This window comes from Haemaphysalis longicornis, unplaced genomic scaffold, assembly GCF_048455015.1.
Source record: "Haemaphysalis longicornis isolate Haplotype H1 unplaced genomic scaffold, Haemaphysalis longicornis Haplotype H1 scaffold_1, whole genome shotgun sequence".
In the NCBI taxonomy this organism is placed as follows: domain Eukaryota; kingdom Metazoa; phylum Arthropoda; class Arachnida; order Ixodida; family Ixodidae; genus Haemaphysalis; species Haemaphysalis longicornis.
The window spans coordinates 446,441,470-446,457,254 of NW_027526203.1; the positions used below are offsets into that span (position 1 = coordinate 446,441,470).

At 45.6% G+C, this 15,785-nt stretch overlaps 1 protein-coding gene across 1 annotated transcript in view; it reads left to right on the forward strand.

Annotated features, from left to right (window-relative positions):
- The window catches only part of LOC144162276 (uncharacterized), a 200,202-nt gene that overhangs the window by 70,103 nt on the left and 114,314 nt on the right, over nucleotides 1–15,785 (forward strand). The window contains 3 exon segments of the mRNA XM_077692757.1: nucleotides 10,314–10,499; nucleotides 11,525–11,732; nucleotides 15,468–15,574. Coding sequence (XP_077548883.1) covers nucleotides 10,314–10,499; nucleotides 11,525–11,732; nucleotides 15,468–15,574 — 501 coding nt within the window.

Consider the following 15,785-nt stretch of genomic DNA (forward strand, 5'->3'; position numbering starts at 1 on the left):
TAGACAATAAGGATGGAATACAGTTTAGGGAACCTTTACTTTCTTCGTGAACATCGTTCGTGGCACTAATAGACAGGCTCTTCAGCAGGAATGTTCCTCTTTCCCCTGCGTTACATCTCAATTACGCCTGTAGCGTTGTGCCACAATGCTAGCAAACAGGGTAGGAGTGTCGCGGAGACGTCGGATGCACAGCGGCCTCCGAGTGTTGCCAGCAATAGGAGCATCTCGCTCTTCATAAGAGGTAGTGCAGGACCATCGTGGTGCTGACGTTTCCGCGGAGCTGAATGAGAAGCCAGATCCCTCTCCCAACGGAGTAGGTAGGCTGTGCATCAGAGTACAGCGATTTAATGCCATTGTATCGCTTGAGGGAGGAGCCACACGATGACGCAGTAGCACGTCACGACGCATCGCTACCGTCATCAGGACCCGCTTCACACCGGGACAAGAAGTGGGGGGTCTCGCTCCATATGCGACACAGCAACGGCTCATCCCGCACCAGTGTGACGAGCGGAAGCAGTAGCAGAACTGTGATCAGGCAGCTCTCTACACACAATTCCGCACACAATGCTCTACTATTGCTTTTAGCCTTAAAACACCCTAGCTTCATAATTTGTATGCCATCCCATGTCTGCCAACGTGATTTGAAACAACGTGATTTGAAACAGAGGCTAGAAGAAAGTTAGCTTTTGTAAGCTTCTTCAAGACATGCGAAGTGATTCGCAGTGTGAGTGCAGAGGGAGTAAAGGCGCACAGATTGTGGGTCAGAGGGCTGAGCTGTCTTCTGGTTTGTGGCAGGAGAGAATTCCTAACGTGCGGCTGCAGCCGAAGCGGCCAAGAGACGTGAAAGATGCGGCGCGTGCAGCTGCAGAGCATCGTCTGGCGGCGATCCTACAACAGCAGGCTGGTGTTGAAGCAGCTGAAATTTCAAAAGACGCAGTAGGGTCATCTCCTCCGTGTTCCTGGCGCAGAGGGTCTTGAAAAACGCCAGGCTCCGTACAGGCAGCAAGGCTGTTGGTACCTGATTTGCTAGGTTCTACTGAGATGGATGGAGCCGACGGACACAATGAGGCAGTACGGGAAAGCGTCTTTCAAACGGGCTAGTTCAAAGTTAAGCACCATCAACGCTCACGAAATCGCGACAGGGGAGATCTGGAAAGCGGTCAGCTGCTCACAGCCACCTGCTAGGAGTACGCAGCGGAAGTGAAGTTGCATAAAAAAAAAAAAAAACCCTACCGTGCATGCTAGATTTCATCTAAGATTAAACAATTGTCCATAAATTAACGCCAGACCTTCACTACCGGGTACGTCTTCAAATATGATGTCTTGTGCAAATTTTACTGATATCTGTCTCCACAAAAATCAGGTCCGATACCATATCTGACTGCATCTTTACGGTTAAGTTTAAGGTACATCTCAAAATAATTTCATATATTTGAGGTTTACAAAGAGTTCATAACAGCTTCACAATACGACACAGTCTCTCCAAATTATTTATATGCAGTCTAGAAGGGCTCTCCTGGAATCCCAGTTGGAGAAAATCAAGGTTGCGAATAAACCAGGAATACTTGAGCCACCTAAGATTTGCGGATGACATAGTCTTATTCAGTCAGAACTTACAGAACATGCCTCAAACAATTGTACCCGAAAAGTTTCGTTGCATGGTTAAAAATACACACAAAAATATCTGCATAAATTCAGATAATTGTCTATAATGCCTAGCAATACGCCGCTTGTCTACATTGTCTTTGGAGCCAGATTTGGCTACGAGTGGCCAAAGACGTTGGGTTATTTTATTGTTCTTAAGTGTTTTTTTGCTTTTTTCACCAGTGATGTAAATTTATACCGTCATCCTTTCGATTAAGTGCCTTTACTTCGCAGGTCATGTATTTTTCCGAAGATGCAGGGGCACACAGTTTGCTCATTTTCACCATTTTTATTTGCATTTCCACCTCTTTTTCCGGGCTTTTTTAGATTAGTGTTCATTCTTTGGGGCGAGATCTTTAAGATGCATATTTTTGATTCGGTCAGTTCATTTGTAATTTTTTTTTTAATTTTTCCTACTTTTTGTATTTTTCGGTTTTCAAAATTTGGTTCGACCAATTATCTCCATTGACGCTATTATAACGATTAAATGTGGTACTTTCGCCAATTATAGTTTTCTTGTTGTAGAAATGCAGGATATTACACGGCCCTAGCTGTGAGGGTACTCGGCAAAGAATGCTACGCATTAAAGTTGCCCGTGTATCTGCTCACTTCGCTCCAAATGTCGAAAGACGGTAGCCTCCTGCCGCCCCTGCCACATGAAAGCCGCTCTTCTAAGCTATCTCGCCCAGCTACCACGCTCTTCATTGTTTCAGCGCGTATTTTAAAGCAAAGCTTTCTACCTCTCCCAGTCAACGATTCCTTCGTGGCGTGCGCGACGAGAAACTCCGAATGCAGATGGGGAAAAGGCGTGCGATTTGCACTCCCGGAGCACAGTGTAGATGGCGCGTCGATAGGGCGCTATTACACAGCGTTCTCCGCGCGCAGCTGCCTGCTCGCACCGTCGGGCACGTTGGAGGGACGGCTTTGTCGTCTGCTTTAGCGACGCTTGTTTTTGGCCTGTTCTGGCCTTGTTCGCGTCCATTTTGCGCTTCCTTCACGCGGCTTGATTTAACTTGTTCGACATAACCTCCTGGGTAACCCGGACCCGACGGAATTAAGTGGTCGTACGGCAAAGATACGTTAACGATTGGTTTGCAGGGCGGGAAAACAAAATGTACAGACTACATACAGACATCTGGCCGCTACCTTTTGCGGACTGCTTGCCACGAATGGAACTCCGTTTTCTAAATTAGTGAATACCATTTCCGTTGTGTTTTAATAAGTATAACAAAAGGCGAAAGGAGGAACTGGTTCTGATCAATATCGATTATAAAAGTTCCCTCAGCTTTCTCGCAATTCTCAGACTTACTAAACTGACTAGTTTAAATCAATATAATTGGGGATCACTAAGTTTACATGCCGAATTGTTTCGGTGTCTGCGCTTGTATCGCGCGGTGGTGTAGCTCCAAGCTAGCACATCAGGATGGCTAGGTTCCGCTGTCCCACCCTTCGAAAGACGCTCCTCTCTGTTTTCTTTCTGCCGACGCACGGCCGGGCTACGGTGGCGGCGTCCACCGCTCTAGCCCGGCCGTGGCCACGCTACTGCGTTCGGGATGCCGCCCCCGCGAATTCCAAGTAACGGCTGGCAGAATCTCTCGTTTCACTCTTTGTAGAGCCACGTGCGTGAATTGAAGTGACGTCGCATGGGCAATTGTTGTGGGTGTCGTTTAAAGCTTTGCTTTCTAACCACCTTCACAGCGTGGATTGGAGCCATTTTTTTTCTTTGCTATCGCAAAAATGCAACAGTTACGTATATTTAATTAAAAGAACACCGCAAATACCACTTATGTATCGACGTTGTGCCTCAAATATGCCTAATGTTTTCCCTTTTCTGAACAATGTTGACAATTATCAAGTGTGGTCGCAGATTTAGTGGCTTCAAAAAGTTTTACCTACATAAAGTTCTCGTTCAAGAATTCATTTTAACTTTTGGCAGGGCGGCTTAACCGAGGGACGAACAGACAGACAGACTAAAATGTTCGCGTTTAAGTAGCACAAGAACGACTATCGTCTTCAAAGATCAAGTTATTTTTAATAGAAATGCGAAGGAACGGCACGCTTTTTCGGAGTAAGTAACGAAATATTGGGAAAAGTTAGTCATTATATCTACTTCGTCAGTCATTAGTACTGATCCAAACAGTGAAAAGTAAATAAAAGGCAGCATATCTATAGGGTGGGCTGTATTCCTTAGGTATTCTGAAATCCTGATCTGTAAGCTACCCGTCTCATTAAAAAGATGGCGTACAAACATTGCGTAGTTTCGGTAATGACATATGGGGCCTTGGGTCTCACTGAGCTCCTGGAAAGATAACTTAGATCAGCCTAACAAGCCATGGAAAGAAGAATAGTGGGAAAATGACTTTTTTATTTTGGGGGATTTAACACGCCGAAGCTACACCTAGGGATCTAGGTGTAGGGATCTAGGGATCTTTAACTTCTGCCGAAATCTCGGCACACGGGCGTTTTCGCTTTTCACCTCCATCAAAAAAACGGCCACGATGGCAGGGACCGAACCCGCGACCGCAAATAAAATAGGCCAACGACTCGATGCAGAGATGAACTGAAAGAATTATGAGCCCTTCTCCACAGTGAAGAGGAAACTCCTGCGAAGCTGGCGCTCTGGTGGGATTTGCTATGTTGGTGTTTAGCTATATTGGGGATTCGCTGTGTTGAATTATGAGGACAGTGGCGCGATCTCTACGCCCCGGACTAACGACACGCACAATTGGTGGGCAGAGAGAAACAATGACGTTTTACTAGTGCACGGTTACGCCATTCACGGCGAAGGCTCTATACTCGGGAACAAGTTAAGAACGGCAATAGCTCATGTACGGTATCACTCCGCCTAAGCTACGGACCCGGATGTCAACGGGCCCGCGCATTTTGAAAAGAGACTGCTGCGAATGTGTGATATCGTCTGCCTTTTCTCACGTCGTTTGTTTGTGGTCGCTGCAGTAGTTTATAAGCATATAAAGTCCAAAAAGTTACGAAAACGGCTCGTGCCATGTTCAAAATATTCCCAGTAACCACTACTTGTTGCGCGCGGAGTAACATCCGGCTGCGGTGATGAGGCCCAGCGGCAACTTCCGTTGCCGTTCTTAAGTTGTAACCGAGTATAGTGCGCCGCACAAGTGGCCTCGGAAGAGTGAACGAGGCAGCTGTGGTGGAGAGGAGCATGAAGTGGTGCTGTAATCATACTCCCTCCAGTGATGGCCATGCTTCACCGTACAACATACAAGGGGGAAAATCCTTCTTAGAATGACCAAAAAACACCGACACCTTTACAGTGGCCTTCCCCTCTAAGCACACTTGCATTGCTTGGCAGACCATTTTTCAGGAGAATATGAGCAGTCCTAGGACTTATTATGTTTTTATATAACTTTACTTTTTCATGCGATCAAAATTTTTTGTCTACGCTCCGAGATCCGAGCCATAAACATATTCACTGTAAAATATTGTGGCAATAAAGGCGAAAAGCAAAACCGCCCATGTGTACGAAGTTTCGGCGCACGTTAAAGATCCCAAGGTGGTAAAAATTAATCCGGAGCCCTCCACTACGGCGCGCCGCATCGCCTGCGTTGCGTCGACGCGTGAAACCCTACAATCAGTCAAATCAATCTAAAATATTCGGGTGCACAGAATGTATTCGGCGAACGCTCGACAGAAGTGGCTAGATCGCTTTGGGAGACGCCTTCGTCGTGGAGTGGACATAAACAAGGGGGTGCTCATAAAAGGGTTGTCTCCGTGCTACTGCTGCTTCTGATGATGACGATAGCGATCGTGATGAAGGTACTTGCAAGTCAAACACGGTTACTTCGTTTTAGAGAACGTGGATTAAAGTTGAGGCTCTTTTTCGGAACCATTCGTTCTCCATTTTACCAAATGTATCAGAAAGCTCACATTTCTCAAAAAAAAAAAAAAAAAGCGCGAAACAAACGCCTTTATTACACTGCGATACGAGCCATTTGTATGTGGTGCGTTATAAGTGCAACAAAAAAAGGACTCTTGCAGATTTCGTACTTTGAAAATAGTGGCGTTACCTCGTAGCGGCAAAAACGCTATCATTGACGTCACTTGCAGCAAAGCAAACAGATACGCGGCGATCTTTCCGAAATGCTTAGGACATTTCATTGTCGCGAATGAAAACAGAAGACTAACATGCGAGATATAAAAACTAAAAACCAAGTTTTAAAGGAACACCGAAGGGATTTGTAAACATTGCAGGATTACTAGCGCAAATTGCAGTCTCGAGTCTCTAGGCCATATCTCGACCACTTCCGCTGCGTTTACGCGACTTTATTCCGTAGAGAAATCAATTGGAAAGTCCGGCACCCCTCTCTACATCCTCCTTGCCGTTTTCCTATGATGTTTCGTATGACGTCAAATCAAGATGGCTTGGCTTGACTCCGCTACTGCACGGCTCGTCGACCCTCCGACAGAATCAGTCGGCTGAGCGCTTGGTCGGCCGGCGGCCGGCGTGTCGTCCCAATTCGTTCGTTCAATTGAAACTAAGCCACGACACGTTTGTGCCAGAAAGAATGTGCCTTAAGTTTGTTAGTTTGTTAACTGTATCAAGCTTCAAGTCCAAGCCGCTCCACACAAGCGCACATGTGACGGTTCGCTGACAGGTACACTAGTAGAAAAATCTAAGGCCAATTGAAGGCGGGAGAAGAGTCAGCGAAGTAATATAGGTACTAAGGAATTAAAATCAACCGAAAATTTTATCGTACAGCGTGAAACCAGGGTGCGGTAAGCACGTTTTGCGCTGGGTGAACTAGCACAGCGGTCAGCAGCACGACCACACATCTGCGAGCGCTTTCCCGCCTAAGGAATGCAGTCGCTATAGTGATAAGATATTTGTGGGAATATTGGGGACGCTTACTGCACGAGCATTATTCCGGTAATAGTCATCTAAGCTGCTTCGAATGCTAAAACTAAATAAAAATGTAAAGTGACTATACATTATATACATTATATATCCGCCCCTGGCAGCGCTGGCTTGTGACCGAGTGGTCTGGAGCATAGAGTTTCATACTAATAAATACTAGAGGGAAATCTGTCGCTGCAGTCGCGGGCCGCAGTGGGCGGCGCCATTGCCACTAGCCACGTTCCTCGCCTACTTGGCTTAGCTTGCCATACGGCTTCTTTTATGTCTCGAGGCCAAAATCAACGAAAAATGGTAACATTTTTTTTTCTTGTTCATCGTACATGAAGCTTCTAAACAACTACTGACAAATTATTTTTTTGGAGGTTCAATTTTGTAATAACAAAACGAAATTTCATGAACCATCTACGGTAATATTGTTGCTTTTTTTTTTTTTTGCAGCCAGAGCCAACTTTTCAGCCTGTTCATGAGCCATGCCAAGGACAAGTGGAACGTGCCTGTCGGGGACATTCTAGTACACTGTAACATGACGGAACGCTCGCTGAAGCGCGGCTCCTCTAGACAGTGGCGCCACATTTCCGTATAGTACAAATTAGTATAAAACTCAATGGTCTGGAGAACTAGGTATATTGTTTTGCAATTCGCATACCCGATAGCGCATGCTTTTTCTTTTTTTGAACTTGATTTATTTGTTTTTGGGCAACGTCTTCTATACTGAATTCACCATTTTTGCACTGCAGCGTTCATTGCTTCACGAGCGAGTTCGCAGAACGCGTACAGACAAACTGGCGCGCTGGCGAGTTCTCGTTGGCGTGGTGTTGCCATAAGCACCGACTGCTTTCGGGCACAGTCGCGAATCAGCCGACCCTTGGCCTGGTGCGAACACGCCTATTACGATACAGGCACGGGCCAGGCAAGCTCCAAAGGTGGGGAAAAAAAATTACACCATCTTCCCGTGGGGAACCATGAGGAGGATGCGAAGCATCATAGGGGTTCTGTGTAGGTTCCATTGTGTTGCCGCTATGTTGTTTCATTTATCGGAGCACGAATGGGAACGTAGTGTGAACCCCCATGTAGAGTCAGAGAAATGTAGAGACAGCGAAGAGACCGACACCGGCGTTACCCGATCGAACACCTCCTGGTTCTCTTCTTTCTTTATTGCGTGCTCGCGCTCCTACCCCGCTGCTCGCCCTCTCCGTCCTCTTCTCTGGTTGAGCTGCAAGGCGCGTGGCGCTTCACGCCACAGCTTTCCCAAGGGAAATTCAACATCCTCCTCTAAAGTTTTCAGTTCGTCGTTTCTGTTGACGTTCAGCTTCGCGTGCCTTCGTTGTATCAGTAGCTTCTTGACGTAGTTTGAATGAGTGAAGGACATAAGGCGCGTTCGTAGCACTTGCTCCTGTCTCAGTTTTGTAGCGCAGTGGGAAGAGCGCCACATACCTCCCGTTGCTGCCAGAGAGTCGTGGGACCAAAACCGGGCGCCGCTAACTATTTCTTTTTTTTATATATAGTGTAGGGGGAGAGGTGCGGACGCCGGACGACGGAGGGTCGACTAAGAAATGCTTTGCATCTAAAAGCGCATCGCATTTGAGCGTCTCCGGTGACGTGGAAGGCGTTTATCTACTGCGTACGCCTCGGCTGGTGCTCGTAACAATTCCAATCCGTGCTGGTAGGCTTATCTGACGCATTTTCCGCCAACATTGCAGTAGCGCGGTATGCCGATAACTGAAATATCGAGAATGCCCAGTTCAAGGATGTTGTTTCACAGAACCGAAACCGAAACTCTCTGAATTTGAATCTTGGACATCGTCCCGTCACGTAGCACCTTGTATTGCGGCCGCCGCAAACCGTTTATGACAGCTTTTCTTCTCTCAGGATTTATAAAATAAATACCGCCTTATCGACCGGATAAACGATGAAAAGTGCGCTTATTTGAGCCAGTCTACGCAGTGGAAGCAAAAACAGGAGCTTGACCAATTCACTTCAGTGTCCCTTTAAATCAAAGGAATCTCTTCGTATATTTGGCGCATTACAGCGAAGGTAAGAGCTACCGTCCGCGAAAATACGCCGGTGCATACCGGGAATCGGGAGAAAACAATAAACCAACGCCATTTCCAAGCTTCCTTTGGAGGAAATTCTGATGTCATTAGTTTACGAAGCATTCCAGCCCTGTAGACTGATGCTTGCGGCCGAACGTCATGTCATTTGTTTTAGTGTAGTTGATTTATAAGGATGGTTACGATCATTATTGGCAATCATAAGCTTCCATTGAAACCCGTGATCCTGGATTTATCTTCGAAAGCAAAACGACGCCAAGAATATATGGCGGGTTTGTTAAAATATGCTTCGCAGCATATCGTACTATGTTCGAACGTGCTATAAAGTGGGGTTTACCTTAATTCGAGCTGACCATGGAGTCATCATATTAATGTCATATTTGCGTCGGCTAATCGCTCCTAAGTCACTTAAAACAGAACTTGAAACAAGTTCCATCACATTTACGAAAGGTTGCTGTGAACAAGAGAGTGCGAACGAGGAGTGTGAACAAGGGAGCCGTAGTGCTCCCGAAACGTCATTGGTATATTTTGACTTTGGTCAGTGACCAGTAAACCATTTCAAGCATCAACAAATCAGAACCGTGATCAACCTTACCTAGTCGCTTCAAAACCGCGCAGTTTGTTTCATCTCACTCACTTCACACCCGAGTCACAGCCCTAAACTTCACTGCAGGATTGGTCGACTTCAACCGCATCCGCAAAGTTCCATGACTGTCATTTGTTCATGATGTTTACTGTCACCCATCGCTTCATCATGCCCTTTTTGTTCATAACATTTCATCTGTCCCCGAAATTCATACCAAGGTAAGGTAATATGCCGTACATATTACTATTCACGGTAGCTAATACCACGGAAACTTATTGACTGGAACGCCTTACCGTTACACGTCACCTTACTGCTACTGAGACAGTAAAATTTCAAGAGGTAATAGTCTATACACTTAGAGGTAAACATCTCAAATCGTAGCGGCCGTTTGGTAATATTGTGTAAAATTGTTGTAGAAAAATTTTGTTTTTTTTTTCTGGCGCCGGGATATTACACCTCTTGCATATTAACTTTGAGCATTCATTAACTGCCATTTAATTACAACAAATTTGATTGTGTATATGCTCCCGGTGACTGTTCTCTTGGTGTTTTCTTTTTCACACTGAAATATGTTTTTTTTTTCTACTGTATCGCCCACACACTATGTAATATCCTCCTCAGTGACCGCCTTTAAATAAATAAATAAATAAATAAATAAATAAATAAATAAATAAATAAATAAATAAATAAATAAATAAATAAATAAATAAATAAATAAATAAATAAATAAATAAATAAATAAATAAATAAATAAATAAATAAATAAATAAATAAATAAATAAATAAATAAATAAATAAATAAATAAATAAATAAATAAATAAATAAATAAATAAATAAATAAATAAATCTAAAATGCGTGTTTAAGGATACCTATTAGCCCGCAGCCATCGGGAATGCCATGGAGAAACGAGAGGAGCAGTGAAGTGCATTCTAGTTGCAGATATTATTGGCGTGGAGACGGGCAGCTGGAGGCAAGTAGCACAAGCCGATTATTACTGCCCTATCCGAACTATGAGCCACAAAACACGCAAGACAATTGCCATCTTTATAAGTAACGTAACTCCATCCGCTCAGTATCCTTTATTGGAGACAGCACATGCTCGGTGTCGTGTTGGTTCAGCTTAACATACCCACCTCGTTCCGTCTCCTGAAACGATTACGTGGGTGAAGGAGAACACTTTGCCTGCAGGAAAGAGCCCCCAGCAGGCCCCTGTGCGTGCCATGGGTCCCGAGGGGCGGGCGCCGCAGATCACCAAGCAGCCCGAATCGCGGTCTGCCAAGCCCGGTCACCAGGTCTCCTTCCAAGCAACCGCCTCCGGATCGCCGGCGGTGAGTGTCCGCGCCACGTCCGCATGTGCTGCGTTATTAATGCAAGGTGCTTTGTTTCAAGAGTATCAGTAAAGCAAGCAGTAAAGTGCGCACGTAAGAATTTCTCCGAATTTCGCACTTCGCCGTGACAGACAGTATAGGCATAGACAGTAGTTGCGTTGCAAGTAAATAAACGTGGCAACAACGCGTTTTAGCGTTGCAGCGCTGCAGGTAGATGTATAATTCAAGCGGAATTGTGTGCAAAGCTATGTTCAGACGACCGACGCAAAAGCCATATCGTGATTTATGGACGTAAAAAAACGGCATGTCACGCAGTTCGGTTGGCTGAGACATGAAATGACGTCATTATTTAAAGTTATTACGACAGCTGCGCAACAGTCAGAACCCGGCCTGACCTGCAGCCAGAAGAAGTGAATTCTTTCTCGTTAGGACAGCCTATTTAGAAACTCAACGTACATCACGCCATGATAATTGCATGCATGGCCTCTTTGCCTGGCAACGAGCATTACCACCAACGCACGCGCGAACACCACGTACACCACAGATTTCAGTTGGCGTCACATGGTGGCTAGGGCGGCCATGTTGGTGCTTCTGCTGCCCTACTTAATGTTCAGGTTTCTTTTTGCTTTTGCTTCTTCCGTATCTCTAGCGAATCCACCTTAGCTAGAAATCATTAATGGCTAAAGTCGCAAAAGCCAACGCAGTGCAAGCAACTACGGCCGGCCCTGTGATAATATACAATGCCTGTCTCTATCTTTCACCCAGCTTTGATGTAGTCACAACATTCTTCCTCACGACCGAAAGACGTGGAACTTGGTGAAGCCAGTCTGGGGCGCCGGGTCTCTTTTTGCCCCCAGCGGACGAAAATAATCTTTCACTTTGTGCCTATTATAGGTTCCTGCGTTTACTGTATTTCAAAAAAAAAAATGTGGCGCAAGATAGCCACCCAATCCACTTCAAGCCTCTTTCCTGATGTGCGTGCTCGTTGCCTCTGGTGAATTTATTTTCCTTTTCTTCCCGTACAGCCCGACATTACGTGGTATAAGGACGGCCGACCCGTTAGTACGACCATTGGCGACATCGTAATCAACACGACACCCACGTCCCAAGAAGACGTCACGACGACCCTGACCATCAGCAACGTAACCGTCGAAGACGCGGGCAAGTATGTCTGCGTCGCTACGAACTGCTGGGGTCGAGCCGAAAGCACCCAGGTCACCCTGGAAGTCAAAGGTGAGCTGTGGACAGAGGAATAGTTCCTCTGTCGCAAGGATTCTTCTGCTAAATCTTATTTTAGGTTAAGTAGTGTCCTTGGATGAAAAGCTGTTCAAAATCATTTAGACGTCGCTAAACGCATTCACGTACTGCTAAGAAGATTCAGAAGTCATGTGACAAGGACCGTGCAGTGTTGTACACGTTCCTCTAAAACACGAACGAAAGCTCGTTCCTCGTTCCTTCCTAATTTCGAAACGAGTTCCCGTTACAAGTTCCTTTATTGCGAAAGGAACGCGTTCCAGTTCTACTTCGAACATTGGAACGTGTCGTTACATTAACGTTACAATTAAATTTTTAAATTAAAACATAGTGTCGGATAACCCTGGGGCGAAATTAAGTGATAAAATTAAAACTCACGTTGAACTACGTATATTATACGAATATTATATATACAATATATTATACGAATATTTCATACGGCAGCACATTATCTGGAGATAATAAGAATCCAAAGAAATACTCCTAGACGAATTTTTTCAGGGAGCACAGGACATCAGATGTCTAACTGCGCCCCTGATATACTAAGTTCACATAAAAAAAACAGAGAAATGCCTAAATGATCTCAGCTAAACATATCTAACTCACGAGGGGCTCCTCGTTCACTCTCGTTCGGTCAACTGACCGAACTCAAGCTTCCCCAAATCGACTCTCTACCTCTCGCTCTGACTGTCCAAGAACCCCGAACACTTCGGTTTTATTACGCAAAACCACGCCTCGAGGACCTGCAAACTAACACACACTGGGCCTCTGATTGACCAGGTCAACAAAACCCAAACAATCACGCAATCCACACTCTCCTCCCAGGTATTCATCAAAGCACATGTATAACAGAGGTTGAAACCGACCAACTAAAGCAACTCTGAACGCTGGCCGTCGACCTTCTGGCGGCCTCTCTCAGGTATTGTCCATGCGGCGCGCGACGAAATTATGCCCAACAATGATGAAATTCCTGTCCTTTGTCAACACGACGCGTGCGGACCTGGCACTCCCGTCGACCCATTCTCGCCAGATCGGCGATAGACTGCGCCGTGACCAACAGCGCGCGTACTCTGTAACTTCGAGCAGTACAACATCCCGAGAGACTGCGGCGCGCCCATGGCTCTATTGATAGTCGGTGATCTTTCGAATGATCCCACACCGAGCGAAACTCCCCCGACAACAACGCACCCGCGCCTTACGTGCACTAATGTGGTAATTACCTCTGAAAATATACAGATACGGTGGTTTCACGAGGGACCTGCAGCGCCGCTCGGACTTAGACAACCTTTCCCCGGTAGGAAACAATTCTATCGGCTAGACGCGCATCCTGGCCTCCCCAGGCAAACGATGAAAGGTGAAAAGCATTATCGCGGCTGCGCCATTCACCCGTCGAACGCCGCCGCGTAAGCTCAACCGGCATGAAAGCAAGCACAAGCTGCGGCCCGCTGCGTGGTTATTCTTCTGCCCTTGACATTCGAGTAACCACGTTCCGCTGTTGGGCGGACAATTTGGCCAGCTTATAGAAAGAGAAACACCGTAGCGACTTGTGGATTTTTCTACTCGAGCCTTGTCATCAAAAACAGCCAAATCCTAGCGATGTAACGTTTGCAGAAGGAACGCCGTTCCTGCCGTTCCTTCATAAACCTAACGAGTTACCGTTACAGTTCCACCGATTGAACGGTGGCGTTCCTCCGTTCCTCCCAAAAGGAACTAGTTCCAGGAACGCCGTTCTGTACAACAAAGAACGTTAGGCTATGCTGCTGCGGCAAAGCTGCCATGTACTGTGCTTCTTTCACGTATCCCAGTGCAGTATTTGATTACGATGACCACGTGCGCGGCCCCTATTTTTTCCTGTCCGTTGTTGAGTAAGGTCTTGAACGGTTTCAGTATTGGCGCACAAAAAAATTTAATATCGTATCTTTTGTTTTATGAGGTTTTCTCAGGAGCATATAATGATCACTAAAACCGTCCCTGTTCAAGACACACTGAACACTTTCTTGGGAAATTGTGAAAAATAAATTCAAGATGTGGGAGCGTCGGGTAGGGTAGGTTCATTAACTACCTGGAACAGATTGAAATCTAAAGTTAAGTTGATTAGTTCTAAGGAAGCGCGGCAAGACGATGATAGGTGAACCCAGTCAATGTCCGGAAAATTGAAATCACCAAAGAGATACGTTTCGTCTGCAGGGCATAACTGGGTAGCCGTAGTCACACTGGCGCACAAGTCACTCAGAAAGGAATACGGGCATTTAAAAGGACGGTAACAAACACCTATCAGTATTTTAGTGGCGCCCGACAAACAAGCAACCGGTATGACTTTGACGGCACAGTCGGATGTTATAAGGTATGCAGAAGGGATTTTCTTAACCACTAGCAAAATGCCACCACCTCTTTTGTTAGTCCTACCATTATGATGTATATATTATATGCTTTGTTACTAGGGGGAATTTCGCTATCCTTTATGCCAGCGTTCAGCCAAGTCTTTGTTAGGACAAGAATATCGGCACTAGTATCGCCTAAGAAGAAACAGACTTGGTTACGCTTATACAGTAGGCTCCGAATGTTGGTAAAGGCAATTGATAGTGACCTACCTGTGCGAGGCGACAGTGGCAGATTAGCAACTTGAGGGTGCGTGCCGCTTTCTAGCAGTCTTTTGCATAAGACGACGGTGTCTGTTGCATTGTCATAGAGGTTTTTTTTTTTCATCAATGTGCAATTTATCTACCGTCAACTTAAAAGGTTTATCTATTTCTCGTGCAAATGATACTAATTTCCTTCTAGCTAGCCGAGTAGAGAAGGAAAAGTCTTCTCCGATAGCGCAATCCGAGCCATTTAGTTTATGAGCAGCGCCCATGACATTATTCTTGTCTTTGAAGGATGTGAATTTTGCGATTATTGGACGATTCTTTTCCGTCGTGAACTTGCCTTGTCTATGTATACGTTCGAATTTAGCACTGGTTGTTGGAATTTGCAGCTTTTCGGAACAGAAAGTGATTATTTTTTCTCCAGATCCCACCCAATCTTCTTATTCGTCATCTTTAATTCCGAAAAACAGCAAGTTTGACAGTCGCATGTAGTCCTCAGCATCGTCACACCTAGTTGTCATTGTTTGAAGCTGGGTAGGGATAGTTTGTAAAACGTCGTCACTCAGTGGAGGGGCAGCGGTGGCACTTGACGAAGAAACATTTGATCCAAGCGCAAAGTTGTGAAAAATGAGTTGTAAAAATGAAGTATTTTTATATCATTAGGGTATTGTTAATACTTTTGTAATTCCAAGGTTTCCCTATTTGTTGACATAAACAGAAAAAAACTTATCCGTAAATTTTGTTGGAAATAAAACGACTTGACTTGGCTTGACTTGACTTGCTTTTTTTTTTTTGGTAATCAGCCCATATACTTTGGCGGCCATTTTGGCGGGATCCCCTTTCACGCCCTCCGCCCCCCGCTCATTCCTGGGTCTGGAAAGGGGATTCCAGACCTATACAGCGGGGTGGGAGGGGGTATCGTTTATTCTGAGAGGCCAGAAATGCGGGGTATCAGCATGCCTCCGCGTATACCGCGTTTAGAAGCCATCTATAGTCATACAAAAAAGAGCTACCTGTGAATTTTGAGTTGTAGGATCTCTTTTTTGGCCATAAGGTGACTGCCATAGGGCAGATTCTCTAGAGCCCGCGCTCTGATTCCGGGGTGTTCCATGCGTGTTATTCCACGCAGGAGGCAAAGAGCCACCTCGTTTCATCGAGCAGCTGGAGCCCGTAGCCGCAACGGACGGCTCTCCAGCAATTCTGCGTTGTGTTGTCGTCGGCAGCCAGCCTATACATGTAAGTCAGTTTACTTTTGCCAGCAATTTAGATACTATATTCTAGGCGTATCGTTAAATCAATTACACAGTGAGAATGAAGCGGCAATTCTTCACGCAATCTTTCGGGAGTGGGCGCTCACTCTTAGCATTGACGTGTGAGTGTTGACCAACTTTCCCCCCGTTCCTATTTAATTGCTTTAACTGATTAGGACAAACATGAACGAATAGAC